This window comes from Ochotona curzoniae, unplaced genomic scaffold (genome assembly GCF_017591425.1).
Source record: "Ochotona curzoniae isolate NIBS_2020 unplaced genomic scaffold, NIBS_Ocur_1.0 contig_3498, whole genome shotgun sequence".
Taxonomy (NCBI): domain Eukaryota; kingdom Metazoa; phylum Chordata; class Mammalia; order Lagomorpha; family Ochotonidae; genus Ochotona; species Ochotona curzoniae.
The window spans coordinates 43333762-43361310 of NW_024465885.1; the positions used below are offsets into that span (position 1 = coordinate 43333762).

At 40.6% G+C, this 27549-nt stretch overlaps 1 protein-coding gene across 1 annotated transcript in view; it reads right to left on the reverse strand.

Annotated features, from left to right (window-relative positions):
- The window catches only part of PAXBP1 (PAX3 and PAX7 binding protein 1), a 35456-nt gene that overhangs the window by 2546 nt on the left and 5361 nt on the right, over positions 1–27549 (reverse strand). The window contains exons 3-17 of the mRNA XM_040980743.1: positions 24629–24805; positions 22852–23073; positions 22300–22403; positions 21109–21326; positions 20408–20597; positions 16836–16959; positions 12534–12633; positions 12331–12446; positions 9649–9848; positions 9277–9421; positions 8490–8611; positions 7077–7153; positions 6638–6704; positions 2259–2405; positions 1053–1207 (exon numbers count right to left, since the gene is read on the reverse strand). Coding sequence (XP_040836677.1) covers positions 1053–1207; positions 2259–2405; positions 6638–6704; positions 7077–7153; positions 8490–8611; positions 9277–9421; positions 9649–9848; positions 12331–12446; positions 12534–12633; positions 16836–16959; positions 20408–20597; positions 21109–21326; positions 22300–22403; positions 22852–23073; positions 24629–24805 — 2164 coding nt within the window. The remainder of the gene's footprint in view (positions 1–1052; positions 1208–2258; positions 2406–6637; positions 6705–7076; positions 7154–8489; positions 8612–9276; positions 9422–9648; positions 9849–12330; positions 12447–12533; positions 12634–16835; positions 16960–20407; positions 20598–21108; positions 21327–22299; positions 22404–22851; positions 23074–24628; positions 24806–27549) is intronic.

A 27549-nucleotide genomic window follows, 5' to 3' on the forward strand; every position in this document is an offset into this window, starting at 1 on the left:
CTCTGACATTAGAAAGATAGGAGATAAAAATCTTAACGTCCACAAAAAAAGATAATAATTCATACATTCCCTCTTTATAGCCTTTACAAAAATGAGGCGTGGGACGGGAGGGAGACTGGGTGGGGCTTCTCCCTTAAAATCCCCCTTTACCTCAGATACATGAAGGAAACAATTCGGAACTAATAGTCTCACCCATTTTCCTGTAGCCCTTGAACCTTTTTACCCTAATTAACTTTGTAAAGATTGTTAAAAAAAAAAAAAGTTCTAAGAAGTCCCAAATCAGCTTCAGGATATTATTGTAGTTTAGAATACGATATATTCTGGTTAATACATATTAGTTCATAATTACAGAAAACCCAGATGCTATACATGTTATATATGCGCGTGTGTGGTATGTATGTAAATACACACTTATGTTCATATGTATACGTATGTATATATGCATAAATGTATGGATATGTACATGCATATGCATATTTATATGAGAGGAAAATTCAGACAATTCATGTAACTGCTCATATCAAAATTTACACATGTATTTCAAAAAATTTGTCACCAAAATTAACTTTATCTTTAATTTTTCAAAGATTAATTTAATTAAAAGGCAAAGTGATAGAGAAATGAGAAAAAAAAAAAAGAGGTGTAATTTTGTACCCAAAATCAGTAGTCTATGACGTGCAAATAAATAGAAAACACAACATAAAACTATGAATTATCCAAACCTGCAAGTGAACCCTTAGTCTAAATCTGCATAATGGTTCTGTCAAGACCAAGTTCCCTGACGTTCTAAGGGCCTGGGATCAACCCAATCCTTCATAAAGGCAATACAGAAAGGCATGGCCTTTTCTCTCTCCAGAGGAAAGTTCCTCACTAGAACTCATAATATCTTTATAAACAGCATATTTAAAGATATTAAACATCACAAATACAAAATGTATAATATGAAGTGAGCATATAAGTTAAACTAAAATATAAATGTGCCTGCTTCAAACACTTTGATACTAATTTTGATCAAAGAAACCCTAGATTAGTGTTAAGTACAAAACCATTACCTTGCATTTCTTTTTTCCACATCTGAGCACCCCATACTGTTTCTATAAATTGTATCTGCTAGGTGTACAAGATATCGACAAAAATTTTCTAATTGAGAAATAGTTCTTTCTCCTTTCAGATTCACGAACCATTGCTTGGGGAAGCAGTTAATTACCTAGGCAGAAGAAGAATATACAATAAATAATTAGAATAAATTTGTGTATTAAAAGCTAAGTCTAGATAATGGATATAAATTTATTTAGCTGAAAGACCTGATTTGGACTACAGTATTTAATATACTGTGAAGTTCCATTATTTTAAACTATGTACATTCATTGTAACAATACATTTGAATATTTACTTCATTTGATGGGGCCAGGTACTCAAAACAAAAGACTAGTAATTTGATACTTAAATGAACTGGACATAAAATTGATACCCAAGTGCTTCATTTTCCAGTATTCCAGGATGTCTACATAAAATGAATTCTGCTTTATAAAATGTTGGTTGTAAAACTGTGTGTGGTATAGACATGAAATTGTAGCCTCTTCCTTACACTTCAGTAGACAACTCTGCTGGGAGTAGCAGCCAAGCTGGCTTTGAGGGAGGTTAACAGAGTATCCACACCAGAGGGTAACCCAGGGTTGCAGTCTAGGAAGGATGAATGGGGCACCATGGCAGCTGGTAGAGAGAGTGCCCAGGTGAGCACAGTGAGGCTGAAGGGGTCAGCCTTGTGAGGGGAATCAGCTCAAGCATGCAGAAAGGGATCAGCAGCAAAAGCCAATGATGATCTTCAAGAAATGAGTACATCTGGGATGGGGCAGCCCAAGGGCAACGGGAAGTTAGGAAGCAGAAAACCTTTCTCTCAAAGTGAGAGGTCACACAAGTCAACTTTAAGCACGCTTCACCTGGGAAATTTGGGACAAACCCTGCCAGATACAGAATCCAAAGCTACTCATGAGACGTATCAGACAAAACCCACCAAATATCTGGCCTGTCATCTACCAAAGTGTCACAATTATGAAGGTCAGTCAATACAAGACTGAAGAGCTTTTTTACTTTACGGGAAACTAAGAGACATGATTCTAGGTATTCCTGGCGCCAAGGACAAATATTATTAAAAACAGTTTTATGCCACAGGAGTATTCTCAAATCCCTCTTCATGCAAAGCTTGTCATCTTAATTTAATGTGCCTCAGAAATTATACTATGCATCATTAAACTCACATTTTGGGCTTTTTTGATGCTGTCATCGCCATATTCTGAATTCTGAAAAGCCATAAGAATGTATCTATTTAAGAGACCATCTATTGATAACTCCTGTAGAGTTTTATTGGAGAAAATGCCGTACCACTGAAGGAAATTTCCTAATAGCTAGGAAAGAAAAAAAAAAGGTTAAGTACATAAATTAGTTACAAAGTAGACTAGTCATGTAGTAATTAAGTACCTTGACACTGGTCACTTCAAGTACTGAGAAACAAAGAGTCTACATAAACACTAATGGCCAATGTAGCCAAGACTACCTATCTGTCAGCACAGAGTATTGCCCCATCACAGAAAGTACCACGAAAGTCTCATTAAGTGTCTTCCATTCAGAATTGTGCCTCAGCTACTCTGAGAGTCCCCAGCTCTTGCTGATGTAACACTTAACAACTAACAGATCTTCAACAGCTAGACAGTTGTATGTTTGACATTTCAAGCTGCTCACATTTCATATACCCAGTGAAAGCTATTAACGTGCCACGGAAGCCCTACCCCATTCCACCATCAAGTTTCCTTAACTTCCAGTCACCTGCTCAGGCCAGAAGCCTGCATGTCATTCTCGACCTCTCCCTCAAATCCCTCCACTCTACTGCTATCCTGTCTGTCCATTTGAGTGCCCACTGCCACCCTCCTGTGCCACTACTCCAGTGACTACGAATGAAGTCAGAAAGCAGTGCTCTCAAGCAGGATCCTCAGCATAATAAATTAAGAAACCTATTGAAAATGATGCGGGAAGGCGCTAATTTAATTTTCTCAAGGATAATACATAGCTAATTCTGGATTCATGGGAAAGAACAAAATTCATTATATATAAAATGAGGGCCATGCAAGTGTTTTCTCATGGGACCCCAATGAGAAGAACTGCTCAGGAGTCCGAGTGTCTTCAGCTAGAGTCTCATCCCTACCAACCACCACCAGTTGAACACCTTGGGCAGCTGACTCCATCTTACTATCCAGTCAAATGTAGTGTCTATCTCAGAGTCACTCAGGATTTAATAGAATTATTCTATATAAAGAATGGTTCTGCTTGGCACCATTGCAAATACACAATAAACACCAACTCCGCTTCTTACCATTAATATCCTGTCTACCCTATTTCCCTCTATTTTCACACAGGAACATGATTAAAAAAAAAAAAAATTTATCTGAAAAGCAAAGTGCCAGAGAGAAGCATAGAGATAAAGAGACTTCTGAGATCTGCTGATGCACTCCAACATGGGAGAAAGGCATAAGCAGCTTAATCCACTATGCCACTATACTAACTCTAGAGAAATCTTAAAAATAGCAATTTGTTCAGGTAACTTCCTTGCTAAAAGCCAGTGACTCATACATACATACCTGGTCAACTAATTTGTAACAAAGGTGCCAAGCAATTTAAAGGAGAAAAGGGAGTCACTCCCACAAACGAGACCAAAGGAATCTTAACCCAAGCCTATTACTCTATAATAAATGAATCTGGAATGGACTACACATTTAAATGCAAACCTAAAAACACAAAATCCTAGAAAAAAAGGCCAGGATTGTGGCGCAAAGGGTTTAACTTCCACAAACAACACAGACATCTGTGAGTGCTTATGGTTCAGTCCCAGCTACTCCACCTTTGATCTGGCTCCCTGCAAAAGCAGCAAAGAATGGCTCAAATACTTGTGCCCCTGCCACCACCAGGAAGGCCCCGATGAAGCTACTGGCTTGTGGATTCAGCCTGGCCTATCCCTGGCCACTGCAACAACCGAGAGATCTAGCAGATAGAAGCTCGCCCTCTTTCTCTCCCTCCCTCTGTAATTGGCCTTTTAAATGATTCTCTTTCAAATAAACCCCTAAAAACAAACAAAACAAAAACCACAAAGAAATGATAGGATTAAAAAATTATGTGGCCTTATGTTAGACAAAGTCTTGTTAGATATGAAATCTAGAGCACAGTCCCTGACAGGATAAAGGAAGGACTTCTCTAGGACACAGAATTCAAAGCTCAGTAAGAACGGTCCAGTGTAAAACATGAGCAAAGATCTGAACAGATATTTCACCAAAGAACATACAGACAGCAAGTAAGTCTACAAAAGCAAAAAGCATGCTCAACAGAATCAGTTATTAAGCAAAGCAAATCAGAGCCACAGTGAGACATCAATATATATCTAGCAGAATGACATCATAAAAACAATAGTGAGTCATGAATTAGACCACTGAAGTACTGCTGGAAAAACAATACAAAAATAGCATAGTCATTTTGGAAAGGTTTTCTTTCCCCTATGTTTTTACTTATGTGAGAGGTAGCAAGACTCAGGAGTGGTTCACACCCAAAATGTCCAAAACAGCCTAGGCTGAGCCAGAAGCCCTGAAAACAAAACAATGTTACTGATAGGTGGCAAGACCCCAGTGTCAGGAATCATCACCGAGCTCTCCCACTCCATGCTCTCCCAGATTTTGAAACTGCAGAAGCTGGAATGAGGAATTAAAGCCAGGCTCTGAACCCAAGGCTTTGGAAGTGGGCCTTGCAGGTCTGAGTCAACATCTTTACCCCTAGGCTAAACGCTCACCCCTGGGAAACAGCTTCAAGGTTTAGCCATGTGAAATGAAAATCTACATGTACTCAGGAAACCCTTCCCATGGCTTTATTCATCATTACCTCAAAGTGGAAATGTCCCTCAGTTAGGGAATGGATGAAAAAAGCAAACAAAATCAAGCCTGCTACAAAATCCACTTCACAGAGGATTATTGCTCAGCAACAAGGAGGAATGAAGTGCTGCTAACACAAAACACAGCTAAATCAGAATGTATCACGGCAAGCAAAACCAGTCAGACTGCAACCCAGCGCGGTACAAAGGCTCATGGTTCAATCCTTGCCTTGCACATGCCTGGACACCATTGGTGGTGATGACTTCTGCAGATGCCGGTTCAAGTTCTGGATGCTACATTTCCCACCCCGTTCCCTGCTTGTGGCCTGGGAAAGCAGTGGAGGACCAGGATAGGCCTTGGGATCCTGCATCTACATGGGAGACCCAGAAGAAGCTCCTGGCTTTAATCAGCTCAGCTCTGGTCATTGAGGCCACTTGAAGAGTGAACCAGTGAGAGAGAAAATCTTTCTGTCTCTCCTTCTCTTTGTAAAATCTGGCTTTCCAATAAAAATAAGTATCTTTAAAAAAAAAGAGAGAAAGTAGTTGAAAGGATCTCTGCCACATGACAGCATTGCTAACATTCTTGCAAAGACTGGCATGAAACACATGAGGCAGGGGCCAGTCAGGGCTCAGCTGCAAGGGGACATGGGGAGTTTCAAAGCATGATGGAAGTGTTACACATCTTTGACAGTGAGGACGTTAACCAGATTCATTCAGTAGAACTCACAAAACTCAAGAGTGAGTGTATGCCAATTATGCCTTAATTTTACAAAACAAAGCCTCTTCTACAGCTTCCTGGAACTCTGAGAACAAAGCCTTTCACAGGAACTCGCTACCATCAAGACTTTGCCCCTCTACTTCCACACTTTCTCCAGTCCCTTCTCGGGGGAGGGCCACTCCTATTGAGTCTTCTAACAATCGAAGCAGCACCTCCTCAGAGAAGAAGGCAATCTGGGACAGCCGCCTAGACAAGTCCTATCCCCTGTCACATGCTCCCACTCTATCTTCAACTTCACCTTTGATAAGCAACACTCTTATGATGGTTTGCTCTCTGCCAACTGAGCAGGATTTTAAAGGCCATGAGGGCTCTACTTCTACCTTAGGAAGCATCACCAAAACACAGCAGAGTACCTAAGGAACTCAATTTGTTGGATAAATGAACTGTAACTTAATTAGCCATCTTGTTGGAGCAGCTTGGACCTTACTTTAAAACTTGAATTTTCTCCTGTGGAAATATCAAACCTGAACAGTTTTTAGAACATAGTTTACAAAGTGGAAATTCTGTATTTGAAATTAGATCTATAGAGGTAAGTAAAGTTAAAACACAGCGCTGGCAAGTTACAGTAATAGACAAAGCTGCCACTTGTGACTGCAGTACCCTGGATCAGAAGTTAAGTCCCAGCCGCTCCACTTTCAAATTCAGCTCCCTGCTAATATGCCTGGAAGTCAGCAGATGAAGGCCCAGACTCTTGGGACCTGCCACTCGTGTGTGAGACCTGGATGCAGTTTCTGGCTTCTGGCTTAGGTCTGACTCAGCTTGGGCAGTTGTCACTATTTGAGGAGTGAACCAGCCGAGAAAGGAGACTTCTCCCTTTCTCTGGGTCTCTCTCCGTGGCATCCTGTCTTTCAAATAGTAACTGAATCTTAAACAAACAAACAAAAAGAAACTAAAATACATTTCAAAATACAATATATAAAGCCAGACAAAACTTGACACCTTTGCACACCTACCTTAACTGAAGACCAAAACTGTCGTTGGAAAAACAAGTAAGGCCCCGAATTTTTATTTTCTAAGACACTAAACAAAAAAAACAAAAAAAAAAAAAAAAGAGAGAAGAGAGAAATACATCACAGTTAATATTTTATATGTGATATGTAGGTGCCAGATAATTACCAGATGATTTCTACAAGTAAAAACAAGCAAAAAAATTACATAATTCTTCAAAATTTCCAACAATTATATACAGGAAGACAGAATGGGAGACATTAACTTCTTTCCTTGGTCAGGGAGCAGTCCCAGTCCCCAGCCATCTGGTCTCTTTCAGACACTGGCTTATCTGGCACAGGTAAAGTTTCTATTCTGAACCACCTTTAGTTCTCCAGAACTTCAGAAGCCTTCTTTGAAAAATAACGAAGAGTATTATTTGACAAGCTCTTAAGAATCACTTACTTTTTGGGATACAAAGGCATAAACACATCGTCATCTAAAGTTCTTCTCATTCGCAATAAAAGTGCCTTTAGGAATACCTGCAGTTTAAGGCAGATCATACATATTAATGAATGATAATATAACCAGGCCTTCAGGGCTGGAGTCTCGGCATCGCAAGCAAAGCATCCGTCTGCGGCGCTAGCATACCATATCAGTGCCATTTGAATCCTAACAGCTCCACTTCTGATCTAGCTCCCTGGAAATGCAGTGGAGGATGACGCAGATTCTAGGACCCAGCACACATGAGAGAGACCCAGAAAAAGCTCCTGGTCCCAGCTTTGGACCGACCTAGCTCCAAATGCTGAAGCCACTTGGGGAGTGAACCTGTGAACGGAAGATCTCTCTCTCTCTCACCTACACTCTGTAATTATGCTTTAAAAAAACAAAACAAAAACAAAGAAAAAAGGCCTTCTTCCAAATCAAATGGGTACTGATTTTGAATTATCCATTTTCTCTATTTTTTTGTTCTTCATAGAAGTCTCTGAAGTCATTAATGCTTAGTACTTCTTAGTCTAATATTTAAGGTCAGACTCATCTAGCTTTTCCAAAGGGGGTCAATGAAAATTCCACAAGGATGAAGAGCACCCTTCTCCATGTTTAACCAGCTAACAGTCTGCAGCCACTCACAGCCAGGAGCTGCTGTATGCTTTAATAAGAAACATGCTCTTGTTTCATATGCTGTTTAAATGTTTAGCATTTAAACAATCACTTATCAACTATCTTGAGAGTTTAACATTTTTCTTATTCCCCAGAAACATAGCTTTTTTTTTTTTTTCTAAACAATTAAAAAAAATGTTTTTAAACGTATTTGGAAGGCTAAGTTAGAGATGAGGAAAGATAAGGAAGAGATCTTCCATTTGCTTGTTCACTCCCCAAAAGGTTGAAACCCCCATGGACAGGCCAGGCTGAAGGCAGGAGCCTGGAACTCCATATGGGTATCAGGGCCTAAGTACTTGGACCATCTTCAGTTGCTTTCCCAGGCACATTAGCAGGCAGCTGGATCAGAAGTAGAGCAGGCCAGACCCAATTCTGTGCCCGTAAGGGATGCCAACATCCCAGACAAAAGATCAGTCAGCTATGCTGTAGCACTGCCCCAGCAACACAGTTCTTCAAGGATTACTTGATAAGCTGAGTTGGCAGTTTGGTAGTTTAAAATAAACAAAACAAACAGGAAGCTATCTCAACTAATAACATCTTAAATTTATACAGACTCTAATACTGAAAATTGGTGTCTCCAATTTTGCATACTTTGGGCTGTGAAAGGTCAGCAGAAATTTCTGGCTGGTTTAGAATTACCACTCATTCTCTCAAATCTTGGGTATTTTCAGAAATGAGGTGCGGGAAAAAACTTCTGGAAGATAATAACTACATTACCTGTGTATTTTTATTTTCTGCATTTACTACTGAAGGATACCCATTTATTAACTTTAGTGTAATTCCAACCATTCTTGAAGTCTGTGTTGTAGAAAAAGGATCCCACATATTTTCAGCTATCACTATTGAGAGAAAAAAACAAAAACAAAACAAACTAAACAAAAACTGTAACAGGTTGACATATAGAAGTAAACTGGAGCTTGCTTAAATCTAAAGTGAAGAAGTCTTCTAATGATAAATACCAGTCTTGACTTATTGTTCCCACCTCTAATGTAAGCTCTCTTCTCTGTCCCACTGTGGGAATGTTGAGACAAATCCACATGCTGGCAGAGGTAAAACCTCTTACTTTTGCTACTCAATGAAAATCAAGGTTGGGTGAAAAAGATTCTATCATGTTAAGATGTGACCAAGAATTTCTGAAATCAAATTTTTCTACTTAAAATAGGTTCCCATATCAACATTCCTTAATTTGCTTATAATACACTGATGGCATTTATTGAAATTATTTCCTAGGTAAAGGTATTTCTGCCCAAATTATTGAGTAGTCTGTGAGGCTCTGAAACTCACTAATGGATCCATCATTATATCCAACTCCAAGACCACCTCCCAAGGTCATCTCCAAGTCCCAGGTTCAGATTTACCTTAATCTTTAGCCATCTCTTGGCCAGTTAATAATTATCACTTGGCATGAGCATCTGTGGGAAATACACTCTGGACTAAAAATTTACAAATACACTTGAGAAACCCAACGCATTGGGGTATCCAACTAGAGACATGTGCTATTTACCTGTCAGCTTAGGAAGAATCACCTTCTCCACAATGGTAGGTAGCAGGGCAACATCCACATCGTCTTTCTCTTGCTCACGTTCCTCACAACCATAGAACAACAAAGACTCAAACCACAGCATATTCTCAAAGTCACGACATTTTGCCTGAAACACATTCCAAAAGTCACGCAAAGATTTAAAATAGAAAGTATATTTGTTTCTAGCCTTTCAGAGTAACAAGACAATACTCAGACAAAATCTTTTGTTCACTAAAACTCAGGTCCCATCTCTCCTGAAAAACACTTGCTTGAGCTTACATCTTCTTCTCTGAGATTAAAACTGCCCAAGCATCGGGCAACACTGCTCTCTAACCAGGAACAGCAGCCACGCACCTCCAGAGGAGTCCAGGTGAGCAGCTGCAGCCGTATGAGAGGGTTGAACAGCTTGGGCAGGCAAAGGCCAATGTAAGCATCTTTGTAGGAAGTGTAGTATTTTGAACGCCATGCTTCGAACTGTGACTTAATACAGTCGATGGAGGAGAAACTCTCAAGGACATCTTCAAAAATCTTGCTGGACTCTTTGGATATTCGATCTACAAACAGTAATGACAAAATCCATCAGGGAATCATAATTTACTATGAAGAAAAACACAGTTCAGCATTTTCATAGCAGCTCAATTATGAACACAACAAGTTCATTAAGGAAGGACCAATTGTTAACAGCTAAGTTTAGTTTTCGTTTTGTCATTATTTCACATGGATGCAACATGTACAACTTTCTGTGACCAGGATTTGGTTAAACAATGCCTCCAATGTTCTCCAATGACATAATTCAAATTTCAGTCACCACGGCAGCTTGACTGCATAAAGAACAAACTTCGCTGCTACCAATCACTCTGTCAATAACCTATGAACATCATGATTAGGGGCCAATTATGTTGTACCTTTCAAAGACCACAGATGACTGTAATAACTGACAGTCACGCAGCTGATAAATGGATGTTATGATCTGTAAGTGACAGGTTATTTGGGAATAAGATTCATATGAAGCCCCAGATGGCTTGGGAAAAAAATCCTTTTTTGAAAACATATTTTTATTTGAAAGGCAGAGTCATAGACAGGCGACATAGAAAAAGAAAGAGAGAGAATGCATTTACTGATTCATTCCTCAAATGGCCGCAATGGCCGGAACTGGGCTGATCTGAGCCAGGAGTATGGAGCTTTTTTCTGGGTGTTCTACATGGGTGCAGGGAACCAAGAACTTGGTCCATTTTCTGCTGATTTCCCAGTCCATAAGCAGGGAGATGAAAGGGAAATGAAGCAGGTAGGACACGAACCAGTGCACATATGGGATGCTGGCACCATAGTCAGAGGCTTAGCTTATTATGCCACAGAGCTGTCCCCAAAGAGAATTTTTCAATGGAGAGGTAAAATTCTGACATTCTTTATTGCAAAACTGCCTAAACATCACTAATAATGGAAACAGCTAATGTTTTCTATGTGACACTATTAATGAGAAGCAGAATCTTGTGAACCTTATCCAAACAAAACAAAAAAGACTTCATCTAAATCTCATCAGGCTCCTAGACCTAAATTTGAATATGCAGGGAGTGAACATTTCTTATCTGAAATCCTCAGGCCAGGGACAGCTGTGAGGCAGTGGTCAAGGCCCCACTCAGATGTGGGCACCGTACAGCAGAGGGTCCGGGTTCAAGTCAACGCTCTGCTTCCAATCCCAGCTTCCTGCTAATGCCTCCCTGCGAGGCAACAGAGGATGGCTCAAATCTTCTCTGTGTCTCTGCCTTTCCAATAGAGTAAATGAACACAACCACTAGGACCTAATTTTGGATTTTTTTAGCATCTGGGGATAATGTGTATTTACTGCTCAGCATCTTTAATCTGAAAATAAGAAATATTAAAATGCTCCAAAACCTAAATCTTTTAGTGTCACATCCATACTAAAAAGTTTCAGAATTGGAAGCCACAGTTTTACACCCATCACTCGTAAGTGCTCACTTCGGCAGCACATATACTAAAATTAGACCAATCATACTCAATCAGCACAATGAACACATGAAGAAGTTAAATGAGAAAACACACAGATCAATCCAGAACACAACATATTCTATAAATAAGCTGCCTGACTTAAACTAATAACAGGGATATACCAAATGTGTCAAGCTCTGAAGAACATTCTAGGTCTAAAGAAATCAATAACCAGGTCCAGCACAACAGCCTAGCGGCTGAAGTCCTCAGCTTATACACACCAGGATTTCTTATGGGTGCCAGTTCTAATCCTAGCAGCTTCACTTCCTATGCAGCTCCCTGCTTGCAGCGTGGGAAAGCAGTAGAGAACGGCCCAAAGCCTTGGGACCCTAAACCCGTGTGGGAGACCCCGAAGTAGTTCTGGGCTCCTGGCTTCAGATCAGCTCAGCTCAGCCGTTGTGGCTTTTGGGGAGTGAATTGGCGGATGAAGATCTTTCTTTCTGTCTCTCCTCCTGTCTGTGTATCTGACTTTCCAATGCAGATCATTACCCTTGCTTAGATCTTATCTTGGAAAACATAAAGCAAAAATCTCAAAATAACTTACAAAATAGTTTCCCCAAAACGTGCTTTTAGGGCAACATCACTGAGGACAGTTAATGGGGACACAATATTAGGAAGCGTAGGTTAATTTGTTAATGCATGATGATGGTACTGAGCACACACAGAACAACACTGCTGTTACGAAACACAGAGTCTGTACAGCCAAAATGTCACGATGCCCACAAGTTATTCTTCAAATGGTTCAGCAACACACATCCATGTTCAAACAAAGAAAACAAACAAACTTGGTAACACAGTAAGCATTTCTCATTCTTTTCAATCTAACTATGCAAGTATTAAATAAATAAATAAATTCTGTGCGAAGATATGACCCATGCGTTTGAGGATTCATCACAATACTCAGAAATAAAAATGAATACAAATTTCAGGCCCTAAAGCATGCACCATGAAACTTCCCAATCACCTCATAAAAACCACACCCATGCAGCAAACAAACGGACGGATCTCATTTTCAAATAAACATCTAACCTTTTTCCAGGTTGAAATTAGTAATATCTGTGGACGTTTCTTCGTCATCACTCGAAAGGCCTTCAAGGTGATCAGCCATCTTCCCGGTTTGCTCTCGGGCTTGCCGACGCCGAGTCCTAAACAACAAACATCCCCAAGTTCCCAATGCATGGAAGAGCGACTCCTCCCTCCCCAGACAAAGCAGCAAGCTTTTGCAGAATTACCTCCTGGCCTCTCGCTCTGCAATCCGACGTTTTGCATGTTCTTGGTACAATGCCCGATCACGACCAAAGGAATCAAGATTTGGTGCCATCAGAGCTTTATCTGTAAAACAACAATGGCTACAATTAAAAGCCTGTCTTCAGCAATTAGGGGGAAAGAGTTTGCACAGAATAAGCCATCATGACAGACTGCTTGCTAATCCCAACACGACTCTGCAATCACTAGCAAACTGGGTAGGTTTTTAGTTTAGAACAAATCTCAGTATTATTCTGCATTCCCATAAAAACACGTAGAATAATCAAAGAATAATTTCGTTTTCAAGGTTTCCTCAATCCTACACAAACACAATTAAGCTTACTCACTATTCCTTTGCCTATGTAACTGGACTAGTTTATACCGTCATGGTAGCCAAGTAAATAAAAAATCTAAATTATCTCTGAAAAGGGAAAAATCATAGATCACACTTTTAAGAAAGAAGAACTTAACATTGCATGTTGAATGATATGGAATGACAGCAAAGAAACACAGGTAGGTAAAACAGCTTTGATGCAAGAGCTAATCTGTAGAAATATATTCCCTAGCACTATTTTTCAGACAAAGCAAGACTGCAGACTGAAAATTGTATCATGAATAAGATTTACACTTTCTCAGCACTATTCTTTCCTGGCACATTTCCTGTATTTTTGTTCACTCCCACTTTCAATCTCTCATTTAAAAACTTCCTAGGTTAATTTTCTGGCTTTGGTTTCTGAAACTTTCATTTAAATTTATGCTTCAGTTATTATCAAGTACATAACTGTAGTTTCCAAGAGGTGGTTCTCGTTCTTACAATGTCCCTCTACTAAATTATCCCATACTTGCATTAATACATTGCTATCATCCTTTGATATTAGTAACGCATTAAATATTTTTTAAATGCTTGTTCTTTTTGCCTATTGCCTTAGTACCTTTTGTTCTATTGTTTGTTTTGCCCTTTCTGGAGATCACTAGAACTGAAAGTGGAGTGTGCAGCATTGTCGGAGAGTGTTAATTCCTAGAGGGGACCTGACATACTGTTTTTCCAGGTTCTTTTCTCTAAGTTCGTTCTCTTGCCCCAGAAAAGATTTCTCCGGTCTCTCGCTTGAGGCGGAAGGACCAGTAAGAACAACATCTATCTGCTACGCTACCTAGTTTTTCCATTTCGGCTCCACATTGTGAAGATATTCTGGGAAATATGAAGATACCTCAAAAATGTCATGGAGAAGCGTAACTGAAATGTAAATTCACTTAGGTGCAAAAAATCTTCTGAAGTCAGTGTAGAGTTTTTATTCATAATATTCACTTTCCATGAGCTTTGTGAAGACCCTACTCACTGTTCCCCAGGAACAGGACTGTAGAGCTGAGGATCCCTAATCTGAACATCTGAAATGCTTCAAAATTCAAAAAAAAAATTCTGATCATCAACATGTCACAAGTGAAAATCTCCACTCCTGTTCTCATCTGAACCTCTCCTGTATCAGGTGACGTGTAAAACACAGGCATGAAAAACAACAACAACAACAACGGTGTATGACATCACCTTCAGGCTGTGAGCATCAGGGACAGAGGAAACCAGCCCAGGGCCTGTCACCAAGATACTGCAAACCAGCCCTGGGACTCACCAAAGATACTGCAAACCAGCTCTGGGGCCTGCCACACCACCAAGATACTGCAAACCAGCCCTGGGACTCACCAAAGATACTGCAAACCAGCTCTGGGGCCTGCCACCAAGATACTGCAAACCAGCTCTGGGGCCTGCCACCAAGATACTGCAAACCAGCTCTGGGGCATGCCACACCACCAAGATACTGCAAACCAGCTCTGGGACTCACCAAAGCTACTGCAAACCAGCCCCGGGCCTGTCACCAAGATACTGCAAACCAGCTCTGGGGCCTGCCACCAAGATACTGCAAACCAGCTCTGGGGCCTGCCACCAAGATACTGCAAACCAGCTCTGGGGCATGCCACACCACCAAGATACTGCAAACCAGCTCTGGGACTCACCAAAGCTACTGCAAACCAGCCCCGGGCCTGTCACCAAGATACTGCAAACCAGCTCTGGGGCCTGCCACACCACCAAGATACTGCAAACCAACTCTGGAGCCTACCACCAAGATACTGCATGGATATGGAAACACACTTTCTGTTCCCAAGCATTTCAAGTCAGATACTTGACTCGGAATGGGACATTATCATCCGAAGGGATCAAGTGGTATATGGTAAAATCACAAGAAAGATGAAAGAAATCCAATTAAGATTGGTGCTTTCCCTCCCATTATCAGAGATGTATCATCAAAAACAGCAACAGGAAAACCACCAAAAAGTAACTTTCTATTTCAGTATATCCTATTCTAGACCCTATTTTAAATCTCCTACCATCCTGACTAGTTTTCATTAGAACTGCAAAACAGCTTGTTTTAGATGGGAGGTGTACTCCAGAGCTCACTAATTAGTAAAAAATTACTACAATCAACAAGAAATACATCATCCCCACCTCAACCGTGAGTTCATTATAACCGTAAGTGAACTAAAAATACTCCCATGCTACAAAAATGATTCCTAATTTTTAAAGGGTATTCTTCATTTAACAAATGCTTTAAAGAATATTCATCACTATAATTAAAACTGAAAATATTGCTATTGTTATATGGTTATAAAATGTAAATTATGAAATAAGTGTCACTATAGATGACTCAAGTGAAATGAAGCCTTCTTTATTTCTGAAATTGTGAATGAATATTATAAGTACAAAAGAAATGCATTTTCGGCTATTCTTTGCTTCTTAAAGAAAACTGTAAGAAAATGAATTGATTCCTTAGTCTCCCTGTAATTATCCTCAAATCTTTGCTTTTAATGAATAGTAACACCCTCTATGATGGGATTTTTCACTCTCACATTCTTTCCAACTTTCAATCTAATTAACTCATCAGTCAATCCTATTTCAAAATTCATAAGTAACTGCAGAGAACAGGCTCTACGTGGGAGAAAAAGTACTTCATGATATGTACAACCCACACATGTCACTTGGGAGGAGATTACTTTCCTTCGCAGTCATTCAGGGGTTACCTGTAATTAGCCCCAGAAATCTGGTTCTGTCCAGATCAAAAGTGAACCTGGAAGGATGCATCAGTCACTGAAGTGACCACTTTCAATAATGAAATTAAGACTTTTGTAGCAAAAATAGAAAGTGGAAGCCACCAACGAGGCTCGCAGCTGAGCTGGCCTCAGCTCCGAGGATCCCATCACTGAGTGACAACTCGCTAAAGCCCTGAGTGATTTTTGGGGGATCCATTGTCTTTTTTTTTTTTTTTTACTTGAAGGACAGTGTATGGCAAAGCAATGTTTTCAGTAACAATGAATTTCAGTCCTTTATATTTAAATCACCTGGAGTGGTTGTATAATATGCAGATTTCTGGACAGGTAAGACCTAGTAACAATCGCTAGGGCTACGATCAGGAATCTGCACTTCAGTGAACATCTTGGCTAGATCTCATGCACCTTTCTATTTGAGAACTGTTGGCACAAGGAACAAAAAGATGACAAGCAAACCACTAAGAATCCACAGCAGAAGCATTCATATTAGAACACCAAGAATATGGAGAGCAACGGGAAAAAAATGGAAGTAAAAGATTTAGTACATCTGGTTAAAGTCTTAGCTACACTACTTAACACCTCCTAATGAAAGGGATATAAGTTCTATTTCTGTATTTTTATACGAAATTCCAAGGATTATAGGCATCACTGACTTTCTAAAAAACTCAGTATATAAGGTAAACTGCAGAAAGGAATATATAAAATGAAAATGTACTGCCTATCCAGTGGGTTAGACCCCGAACTCCCTAACACTATCCAGTACAGTTGTCCCTCATATACACCCAAACATCCCAGTCTCTAAACTCAAAACCTTTTACCCAAAATGTCACAGCCCCTAAACCAAAATTTTCACTGTGATCAACAACAGCACCTATACTGGTGTTAAGAGCATGAAGAAAATGGAAAAAGAGAATCAATTAGGGCAGAGAATGGCTTTAAGATAAATTACTAACAACATCTCTATCTTCTAAGGGGAGGAGAACATGAGCGCATGTTTCCGAGCTCTCCTGCGAAGCCGTGTTTTCTGAAACACAACACAACTACGTGCTGTCGTGACTATTAGAGCTACCTGACACAAGAGCCAGGAAACTTATTAAAAAAAAAAATTGCTCCAAGATGTCTAATTTTAATTAGGCTGCACTAAGTAAACAAGGTTGTTTAATGAATAATAAAAACCTTCAAGATGGACTGACTTGAATGGCTTGAAAACTCCGAAGATTCATCTTTAATATCATCTTGTCGTCTTTGGACAAGGCGGGAAGCTCGCTGTTTGTACAGCTGATGTATTGCTGATTCAAGTTCATTAATCAGTGGCACCTGTAAAAATACAACAAACTCCGTAACACCAAACTCCTTAGCTGCTTACTCTTTTGAGGGTTCCATATTATTTCCGGGTTTCTGAAAAAGTGCCCTCTCTATGGTCAGAATAATCATGAATCCCAACAGGGTTTGAGCAGCAATTCAGTTTTACAATGTTTAGGAAACATCACTTCTTCTTTTAATCCACAGAGCTAGAACGTGCAGTGCCTAAGTTAATGGAGTAAAAGTTTGGTTAAGGAATGTTAACACTTCCATATTCATAGACAGTGCAAGTAAAGAACTGTCAAAAAGTTCAATATTTCTGCTAAAATGAAACATTTAAGTACTTAGAAACAGCCTTTCTAATTCCCATTGCAACTTCCCATCAGCATGATCTGCAATGCAATTGTTCTAACTTAAAGCAAACCATTATCTCTGTCCAAAACCAACAAAAGAAATGAAAACAGCTCTACCAGTAGTGAGGAAAAGACTAACTGTCCAATTTTGAACATTAAGTTGCTTCACCACTCAAATAGATCAAGTACCTTATAGTAACCGGTTATACTATTTTATCACACATTATAAAAAACAAATTGATTAATGAAATTCCTAGCTATTACTAACCTGTCATTAATCAATATATCTCAAATTTAGAAAGCTCTTCTCTTCCTATCAAATGTTTAAATTGTTCCATAATCTGTAATAAAATTATTCACATAAATTGTTAGCTTGCAAAATCAGTGATTTCCCCCCCCCCGGGTTATTTAATGCCCTTAGCTAAAATATTTACTTGATCCATCTAGAATATGAAATTTTTATATAGAACATGAGACCTAACTTAAAAAAAATGTTTTCCTTACGAATATGTTATAACCAGATGCTAAGAAACTTGCACAGAACACTAATATGACCATTACACATACTTGAGGAAACCAGAAATTCTAGTTTCCTGATGGTTAGTGCAAATGGAAAACACCTTATTTAGATTTTGGGAACACTGGCACCAAGTGTTACAGCAGCTTCCTACACTGAGCAGACTGCAAATGGAAAATTAAAAAAGTCAGGTAGAATACAAAGATGCCTATAATAAAAGCAATTTTATAAACCTTCATGATTCCATTGCAAAAGTAGCAAATGTTCACAAAAAGGTAAAATTGGAGCAGTCATTTTGTTCTTTAATACGCCACACAATAGGCAACAATGTCCCCAAATCTACAATGATCCTCTGGCAGCTGAGTCAGGAGACTCATCATTAACATTCACTTGTTTTCTAAGTAATTACTACTGCATCACTATGCTTTAGACGTTCCCATTCAGCCATTAAAAAAGTTATTCAGGAACAGACAAAAGTACCTGAAATATTTGAAGCCCTGAAAATTAACAATCTTTTACTTTAACAGCTAGTCATATAGAATTTAGTTATCCAATTTTAAATTAAGAATCTAATTTTTCTCTGTGGGAGAACGGAAATATATTTTTAACAAAGTCTACAGAGAAAGCCATGAAACTAAAGCACTAAAAACACATTCCTGGCTCTACATGTTTCTTAACAACACTGATTCAGTTCAAGAGTCTGCACCCTGACCTCTTTCCCTTCTCTTGACTCAAAGGTACTATTGTTATTTTAGGACCAACTTTAAGGCAAAGAACACATAAGCAAGGTGACTACAGGGAAAGTTGAAAACAATGAAAAGTTACAATAATTTATAAGCAATTTAAAGCTGAAGTCCAAAGCCATTCAAATTATTATAAAAAAAGAGGGAAAAAGAATGTGTTCCTTTTACGGTTTACCCAGAAACACAGTATTTTTATAGCATAATAATTAATGGTATTAAATATTTGTGTCTGCCTAGTGGCAGGCTTTCCAGAAGACAGCTTATGATTCAATCAAATCAGCAGCACAGGAGCATTCTCTTAATGAAACCAAATAGACGTGAAGATATCAGAATAAACAAAGTTCTCAGCTTTAAAAAGCAGTATATCTACCTCCGTTTCATTAAAATGCAGTCATTGTACAATCTGTAAGGCTTCAATTCTGCTCCCAAAAAATCTAGGGGACTTTCGTGAAAAACTACATCAACTCAATCTCAAAAAGCATTTCCCTCAGAACAAGGTAATCACAGCCAGGCAAAATGCACTAGAATTCAGCAACTTTAATCTCTGGACTAGTTCTCTTACTACCTTTAATGCAAGCATCATGACCTCACTGATCATATTACTGGAAAATCCTGAAGAGTTAACTGTGCACACAAAACACAGGCACGAGACAGAAGGTGCTCTTCACAGACAAGGATGGCTTATGCCAAGACCCTTTCTCCAGCACCCACTCTGCCCGTCCGACTCAGAGCGGTGGCTCTATCAGAACAGAAATGCCAGCTCAGCCCTTTTCAGCCCCAACTCAGAGGTCAAGTTGGAGATTCTCCCACCCCGTACACGTCACTCTACTCGACCAGTCTGGCACAAGGGATACTGTCATTCAGACTGTTATTACTTCACCAGAAACTGGGCAATAAGGACAAAAATGTGATAAATGCCAGCAAGGGCGCAAGGGATGTTCCATCCTGGCTGTGTCCACAGGCCAACTCAAAGCAGCCAGACCTGCCAGAAAGACACAGCCTGGCAGCATTCTTCTGCCAGCTTTGGTTTTAGGGTACCCACTAATCAAGAGATATACAATGTTAAAATACTAATTTAGCCTACCAGACTCTATGCCAATCCTAGCCTATGATAAGGGGAAATCTGCTTCCAATCCAAAGTTCAGGAACAGGACATTTCAGGACTATAATTTTGTCTTTTTATCAGAGATAAAGCTGTAGAGTCCAGAAATGCTTACAAGCCATCAAACAACACACCCATCCTGAAAGATCACAACCAGTTAAAAGGTTACTGTGCACAGCTCACTCTTTAAAAAATTGTGAAAAGGTACAACAGGATACCAAAAATCAAGCCAATTAACTCAAGCTAAAATGAACTTAGAAAAACTGAGACCTAAAAGAAATTATGTCCAATGAACAGTTTCTGAAATGAATGAAGCATTTAGATGAAAAATCTTAATGGAATGGTGACCAATTACCCAGAGCAAAAAACAAAAATTAGTAAAATCTTGTAATTTTATGCATGTTTAGAGTTACCTAAAGGAACAGTTTGAATTTAAGTTTAAACCTGAACCATAAGAAATAATATTCCACCAGCTGGGTCCCTTGGATTCTAGTAATCCAGTGCCGGTTGAACAATCTCACTTAACTGTGTTTTTGGCATATCACTTTTCCTGACAAAGACCCTGTATTCCCCTCCACCCTGAGATTATACCATTAATAAAGTGAGGAAAATGAAGCAAGACTTTTCATCGCTTCCAAAGTTGGAATCAGGGGACAGTTTCTAACAACTACAGGATGTTCTACGCAAGGCTGTCTAGAACTCTGTCATTTTGCCTTATTCAAAGAGATTAGTATTTTTGCATTCTTACCTTTTCACTGAAACACTCAAGCAAGTCTTGGACATACCCTCGCATTTCTTGCAAAAATTTATACCGTTCACCAATACCCCCAGAAGACCCTTCCAATCTCTCAATGGCCCTGGTGGAGTCCACTCGGCTCTGCAGGTGTCTCTCGTGCTGCTGCCGATTTGCTTTGTGCAACTCTTTCATGGAGTCCAACCTTAGGAACACAAAAGGATAAATATACCATATTTACACCCGAGGGTTGAGGCTGTCAGGACGCTTGCAATAATACAATAATGCATTCAGTGCCACGATTAGAGCAAAAAAATATTTGGAATGGCATCTTTTCATCTGTACTGCTTTTTTCCTCAAAAAAAAGGAAAAGGGCAGTTTACAGACTTTGTATAAAGTTACTTGGTGGCCTTATCAAAATCTCACTGTTTTTCTCTTCCCCCCATATCTTGTCTACACTTTTTCAGAGTCCAAGAAGTACAAACTCAGCACTGTCTTCAACAAGATCATGGAGTGGCATTTTTCTAACTTTCGAGGCTTCCACAGAAGTATTCCAAGAAGGTAGCAGAACAAAGGGTGCAGTCATCTTCGGCTTAGCTTTGGAGGATGGGCTTGGGCATCTTCCGGGCGGACACTCTGCATATGCCACCCAAGACTACATGTGGCCTGAGGGAACGGAAAGCTAGACAGGTCTTCAGGAGGTTGATCTGCCCTACCTGTCTTTAAGCTGTTTCTTTACCAAATCAATAGTAACGGGAGTCATCTCATTACTGGGAGTTTTGAAAGGGACTGAATTATCTGTTTTTTGAGATTTGGCATCCGACGATCCATAGGTCGTGTAATTGTAAGGAATGCCATAGGATGAGCCGTAAGGCATTGTCTGGTAAGAGTTCTGGTAGTACATATTCACTTCCGTGGGCTGACTTGCTTGGACCTAGAAAAAAACGGGATGTTTATAAAAACTAGAGGCTATCAGTGAAAATGTTCAAACACAAACAACAAAAATGATACCCACTTCTCAAACTATATAGTCAACAATAAGTTAATTGCAGGATTGATGGGAGCAGTTCACTTCTAATAATAGTTGTAAGAAAACAGATTTCAGAAAAGTTTAGACTTATTAAAGTCTTATTAAAAATAATCCAAGATAATCATGCTATCTGTGGAACATGATTTGCCCAAGGTCACAGAAAAGGGCAACCAGAGATTCCACCCCACCACTCCTGACAGCAGGGCCAAGATTCTTCCAATCTGCTTACTTAAAAAAAAAAAATTACATAAAGGGAAGAAGTTTCACTTAAACAGTTTTAAGAACATAATGATACTTTCCACTTTCCCCTCCCCTTCTTCCTTCATTATTTTTAAAATTTTTCCACTTTAAAATCACAAGCTGAACTCCCCACTCAATGAAGAATTCAACAAGTAACCAGAAAAACACTATTGCTCGAGTCTAGACAAGGGCTATACACAATGTTCTTAATACCACCCAAGTGCAAATTCCACCTCAGAACACTACTAACTACAATACTTGATATGTATCAGCTTATTCCACAGTATACTAAAATTTCTATGAAAATAACTGGCCCTCCCAAAGTCTCTCATTGTACACCTAGGAAGTGCATCATGGCAATCTCCATTTCTAACGAGCTGGGTGCAACTAATGCTACTGGCTAAAGGACTATACTGATCATGGATCTAAGAAATTGGAAATTCATCCATCATTCTAACTATAAGGCACAATATCACGCAGTTTCTTCTAGAAACCTACTGGAAAACAACCTCACGTGGTTTTCTTGATTGTATCACTTTGGCAGATGTTCAATATGGAGTGTTTCTGCTTTAACAGAATAGACCAACAGGGGCTTCTCTTCTGATGTGTAGTATGTAACATATCCTTTGGGTCTTACCTGCGGGATATTAATTCCTTTTCTTATCTGCTCCTGCTCCCATCTGCTGAGCTCTTCATCTTGCTCTCCTGTTACCAAAGCATCGTCATCACTCCCCTCAATACCTGCAACCATGGCAACCAGAGTAAATAACAGCTGGAAAACAGGTAGCAAGAGATGCTAGCCTGGTTCCCACACAACCATGACTATTTACTCAAGGTTACCCAAACCTCTATTAGAATCTCCTCTCAGTTGATTCTCCTGACATCACTTGTCTTACAAACAGTATCCCTTGAGGCTACAGGAAGACTATTGCAATGGCTAAAAACAGATGAGTTACTTACTCTCCATGAACTTGACATCAGCTCAATAACGGGAGAACAAACCTTGGGATCTTCCAGGAATAGTGAGAGGATTGTGGCTATGTATGCATATCATTCCAATAAACACTTGCTAACACAGCCATTCTAATGTTCAAAAAATCTCAAGACACTTGTACTCAAACAAGAACATTCCTCTAATAAAGCAGTTAAGTGCTTCTGACTGGCTCGCTCTGCGACTCAATCAGGTTACCTATTTCCTCAGCAATCTTTTGCCTTTGTGATTTTTCCTTCACAGAAAAAACGATACGCCGTTTCTCGTCATCATCCTCATCGTCGCTGGCGTCATTCTCGTCCTCTCTCACCAGGCGGCCTTTCCCAGGCTCATTTTCATGAGGCGTGAGATCTCCCAGTTCTCGGGCCATTTGGCGCTTTTTCCTTGCTGCATGTATAAAAGCTGCATCTGGAATTTCTCCTGGGGAGCAACAGTGAGAATCAGACTGTGCAGCAGGGGTGAGGGGGCGAAGGCGCCTTGAACACAACGTGAGTCAGACTCCACACAGCCTTGTCACACAGTGACGCCTTATCGCAGTTACTGGTCCCCTTCCCCTTCACGAGGAAAGTCACCGAGGAAACCTCAAAGACCATTTAACGGCAACACATCTGCCGTTGCGATCTGGTGGGGGGCACGCGCCAGAGCAGTTTTTTCATTTTTTATTAAGCAATAAAAGTAATGAAACTATATCACTAAACTGGAAAACAGATAAAAACAAAAGTGATAAACAGTCTCATGATCCCAAAATGGTATTTTCAGTTAATCTGTAAACAAGTCGAATATATAATTTTATGCTTAATTGTTCTTTATATTAGTAAGCCTTCTCCCACATCGTTTTTAAAGGCTTCATGACATTTCCCAGATATAGCTCGATCTACTACACACTCATTTAACTGGCTTTTGCCTACAATAAAAAAAAAAAATCAATACCTTGCTACTTGTCTATCACTATAATAGCCACATAATTTTCCATTAAGTAAATGTACCATAGCTTACTAGGGCTTTCCCCTCCTGCTGAACATTTGTGCAAATTTTGCTCACTGCAATAATGTTGCCATTAAAACCTATTTTCTTGCTATAAATCTATACATGGATTATCATCAGATCAGGGGTAGGAACACTGTGAAACCTATTGATTCACACAGCTGAAAAGCTTCCAGAAAGAAAGTACCCATTAGACTGTCACTAATGATGCGTTTAAACAGTTGATAACAACTTTCCTAACACAGAGGTGATGTTGACTGTTATAAACATTAACTGGAGTTAAATAATACCTCATTGCAATTCAAATGTGGCTGCTGAGTACTTAAAAGCTAATTAGCTGGCTAGGCAATAAATTTGAAAACTATTTCCTATAGAAAGTGTGCACATAAAACAAAGACTAATTAGTTTTCCTTTTAATAATGCTTCTAGAAAATTGTCTTATCCTAAAACACATCTTAAAAAACACTTTAAGACTATTTATATACTATTTATCATGTGGGAGTTGGGAATCTTCTCTTCATCTAATACTGAAATAGTGTGGCTTCAAACAGAAATAGCCTGGGCCCAGTGTGATAATGTAGCAGTTAAAGTCCTCGCCTTGAATGTGCAGGAATCCCATATGGGCATGGGTTCATATCCCAGCAGCCCAGCTTCCCATCCAGCTCCCTGCTTGTGGCCTGAGAAAGCAGTCGAGGACAGCCCAAAGTTTTAGGACCCTGCACCCACATGGGAGACCCACAAGAGGCTCCTGGCTTTGGATTGGCTCAGCTCCAGCCATTGCGGCTGCTTGGGGAGCGAATCAGCAAACAGAAGATCTTTCTGTCTCTTCTCCTCTCTGTGTATCTGCCTTTCTAATAAAAAAAATACATAAATCTTTAAAAAAAAAAACCAACCAGAAATGGCCTAAGAACTCCCACCTCCCTAACACCTTTCCCCACTCCCACCTTTCATCAAGGCCCACTGCTGAGGGTTAACATCAGCAAGCACACACCTGGCCGGAGAACATTCAGAGACGAGAGCGCATTGGAGAAGGCCCCCGCGGCCTTGGGCTTCTCCTCCTCCTTCTCGCTCTCCATGTCCATCTCATCGTCGCCATGCTCACCAATGAGAACTCCATCTTCTTGGTTTGCATCCTTAACATGTCCGGCTTTGTCCAGTGGCTGTTCATCTAAAAGTGTGAATGGTAATTAGGCTATATTTCAAATGAAATCCATAAACTAAACAGGTACTTTTTGTTCAACCATATGGCATCAATTCACTGAAGCTTGAAGTATTTTCACTTTTGACAAAAATTAACCTCAAGCCACAGCGGCTGTCTGGTATCTGAGCTAGCACAGGAGACATGAGGTAAACAGAGTGGAGGACACAGGGCTGCACCTGAGGCCCTGCTCAAGGGGATTCTAGCAAAACTTCGGCCACTCAGCAAAGCTGTTTCTTCTAAGCAACCAGAGGTCACTACTTACACTTCCTTAAGAATTAAAAACAGCTCTCCTACCTAACACACTTTTGGGATAACCTTGTGATATACACAGTAGGTAGTGTCCAATAAGGAGAAACAACTCGCTCCTCAGATACATAACATTTCTTCACAGCGAAAATATTCAAAATACTGCTTCTACTTCTTTCAAGCATGGTTTGACTTTATGTACTAAGCCTCTTCAAAGCAGTCTTCTGTTAGGAGCAAAGCACCTTCACGGATGCTTCCTCAGATCCGTCGCACTGCCTTAGCACCATCCTGGAGGAGCATCCCTGTCACACTGCACCTGCGAGGGCCAGCCCCAACGCCCTAACAGGCTGTCAGGGTGGGATCTAACAGAAGCAGAGCTAACCAGACTGACATTCTAGTAACCTGGAACTGGGACAGAAACAGGGATCACAGGCACCATGGACATGTGAGCCCTCAGGCCGAGGCTGCAGGCCCCCACTTTCTGGCACCACCTCAACAAACCAGGGCGGCCTGGGGAAAGGAAGGTTCCAGCACCCACCCTGCCACCCCTTCCTGGGGCCACCTCAGGACTGCTGCTTTCCTGCAGTCCAGGCCAAGGAGACTCACTCCATCTTAGGAAAAACTCCCCGACTTACATCACTTACAAACAGATTGTCTCATTTTGCTCTCTTATAACAGACAGCCCCCTCCACATATACACACCCCAAAAAACTGAGAATTTTTTTACCTGGCAGTACTGAACTTGGTAATGCTCTCACTAAACACAATGAACACGATGAAAGAGTGAAGTAAATATTTATTCTCAACAGGCAAGTTTCCCAGCATGTTCTCCTCCCAAAAATCGCTTTGGGGTTCTCCTTTTCTTAAACCCCACACATCTGCTCCCTTCACTGACCATTCAGAGGCAGTACCCCTCCCTCTTTTGAAGTCTACCAGCAGTACAGGTTGTCCTGGTCTTGGAGCTTCTACCACACTATCTCCTTAACCACAGATTTTCTTCTCACCTGCGTTTTGAAATTTTACAACTTTGAAACTCACTTTAGCAGCTGCTGGGTTAGTTGAAATCACAAACTACCTATTTCCTTCCATTCTAAATCCACACAAAATCAATGACTTTCAGTAGACTGAAAACAAAACTGCTCAATCAGCTACACTCAGGTGACAGATGATTTCCCACAGATTCTAAAAGATTCATGTTTCCTCAAGTTCACAGTATATGTTTACAAACGATCAAAGCAGCTAGATGTCTGCTACTATCCCCACCTTCTTCCGCAGATCCCCAGAGATGCTCAATAACCTTGTTCCAGATCCACTCTTCCCTGCCATTCCAGTCACCATCTCCCCCAGGGACCTCCCACCTGCCACGCTCCCCCGCCCGTCAGTCCTTAGGGTCATTGCCTTCCCCTCATCATAACAACTTCCAGGTCCCGCAGGTCCCCCTTCCTGTGGCCCTCTAGACTCAGTCAAAGAAGCTGTGTGAACCTGCTGCCTTCCATTTCCTCACCCAGGATTTTATGTACCAATTCTCTGAGGGGGAGAGTGACACACACACAGAGAACCCTATCCCTTGGGTCACTCCCCCAATGCCTGCAACAGTCAGGGCTGGCTGGACCTAAGCCAGGAGCCTGGCACTCCCTTCTGCCCTCCTAAGCACAGCAGCAAGGCAAGGGAGAGAAAGCAGGGCAGCTAGGACTGAGGAAGGCACAAACACAGGAGGCGGGCACACATGCACACACGCGGTGCCTTGGCTCCTCTGTCACAGTGCAGGCCCTGTCACCAATTAGCATGTCCAAGCTACAGCAAATCACCCTTGAATCTTCCCATTGTAAGCACGACAGCAAATGCAATGGCTTGTGGCCAGAGCGTAAAAGGCAATCCTTCTTCCAAAGCGCCCTATGGGCACCCACTCTGCCACTGGACCAAGGCCTATCACTCACACTCCCACCTCCCAAGAAAAACCTAGCCACCCAACAGTTTTGGTTCTAACTTCTCCTGGCCGCTCCTGAATCAGAATCTTCTGAAGCCTCATCTTTGGCCTTTCTGGTAACACTTCCAATTCTGGGCTTACAACAGGGCAGAAGTCGCAAGTTCTAACTCATATCTCCTTTACACCACTCCTTCGTCAATTCCACCCCTTAACTATTGCTGTAACAGATGCTTCTCTGGGGGCCAGCACAATGTCTCCATGGACTAATCCTCCACATGCAAGCTGGCATGCTATATTGGCACTAACTTTTGCCCCGGCTGCTCTACTTCCCACCCAGCTTCCTGATTGTGGCCTGGGAAAGAAGTGGATGGGAAGATGGCCCAAAGCCTTGGGATCCTGCATCCCCGTGGGAACCAATAAGAAGCTCCTGGCTCTAGACTGGATCAGCTCTGGCAATTGCAGTCATTTGGGGAAGTTAACCAGCAAATGCAAGATCTCTTTCCCCTCTCCTGTAAATCTTTCAAATAAAAATAAATCT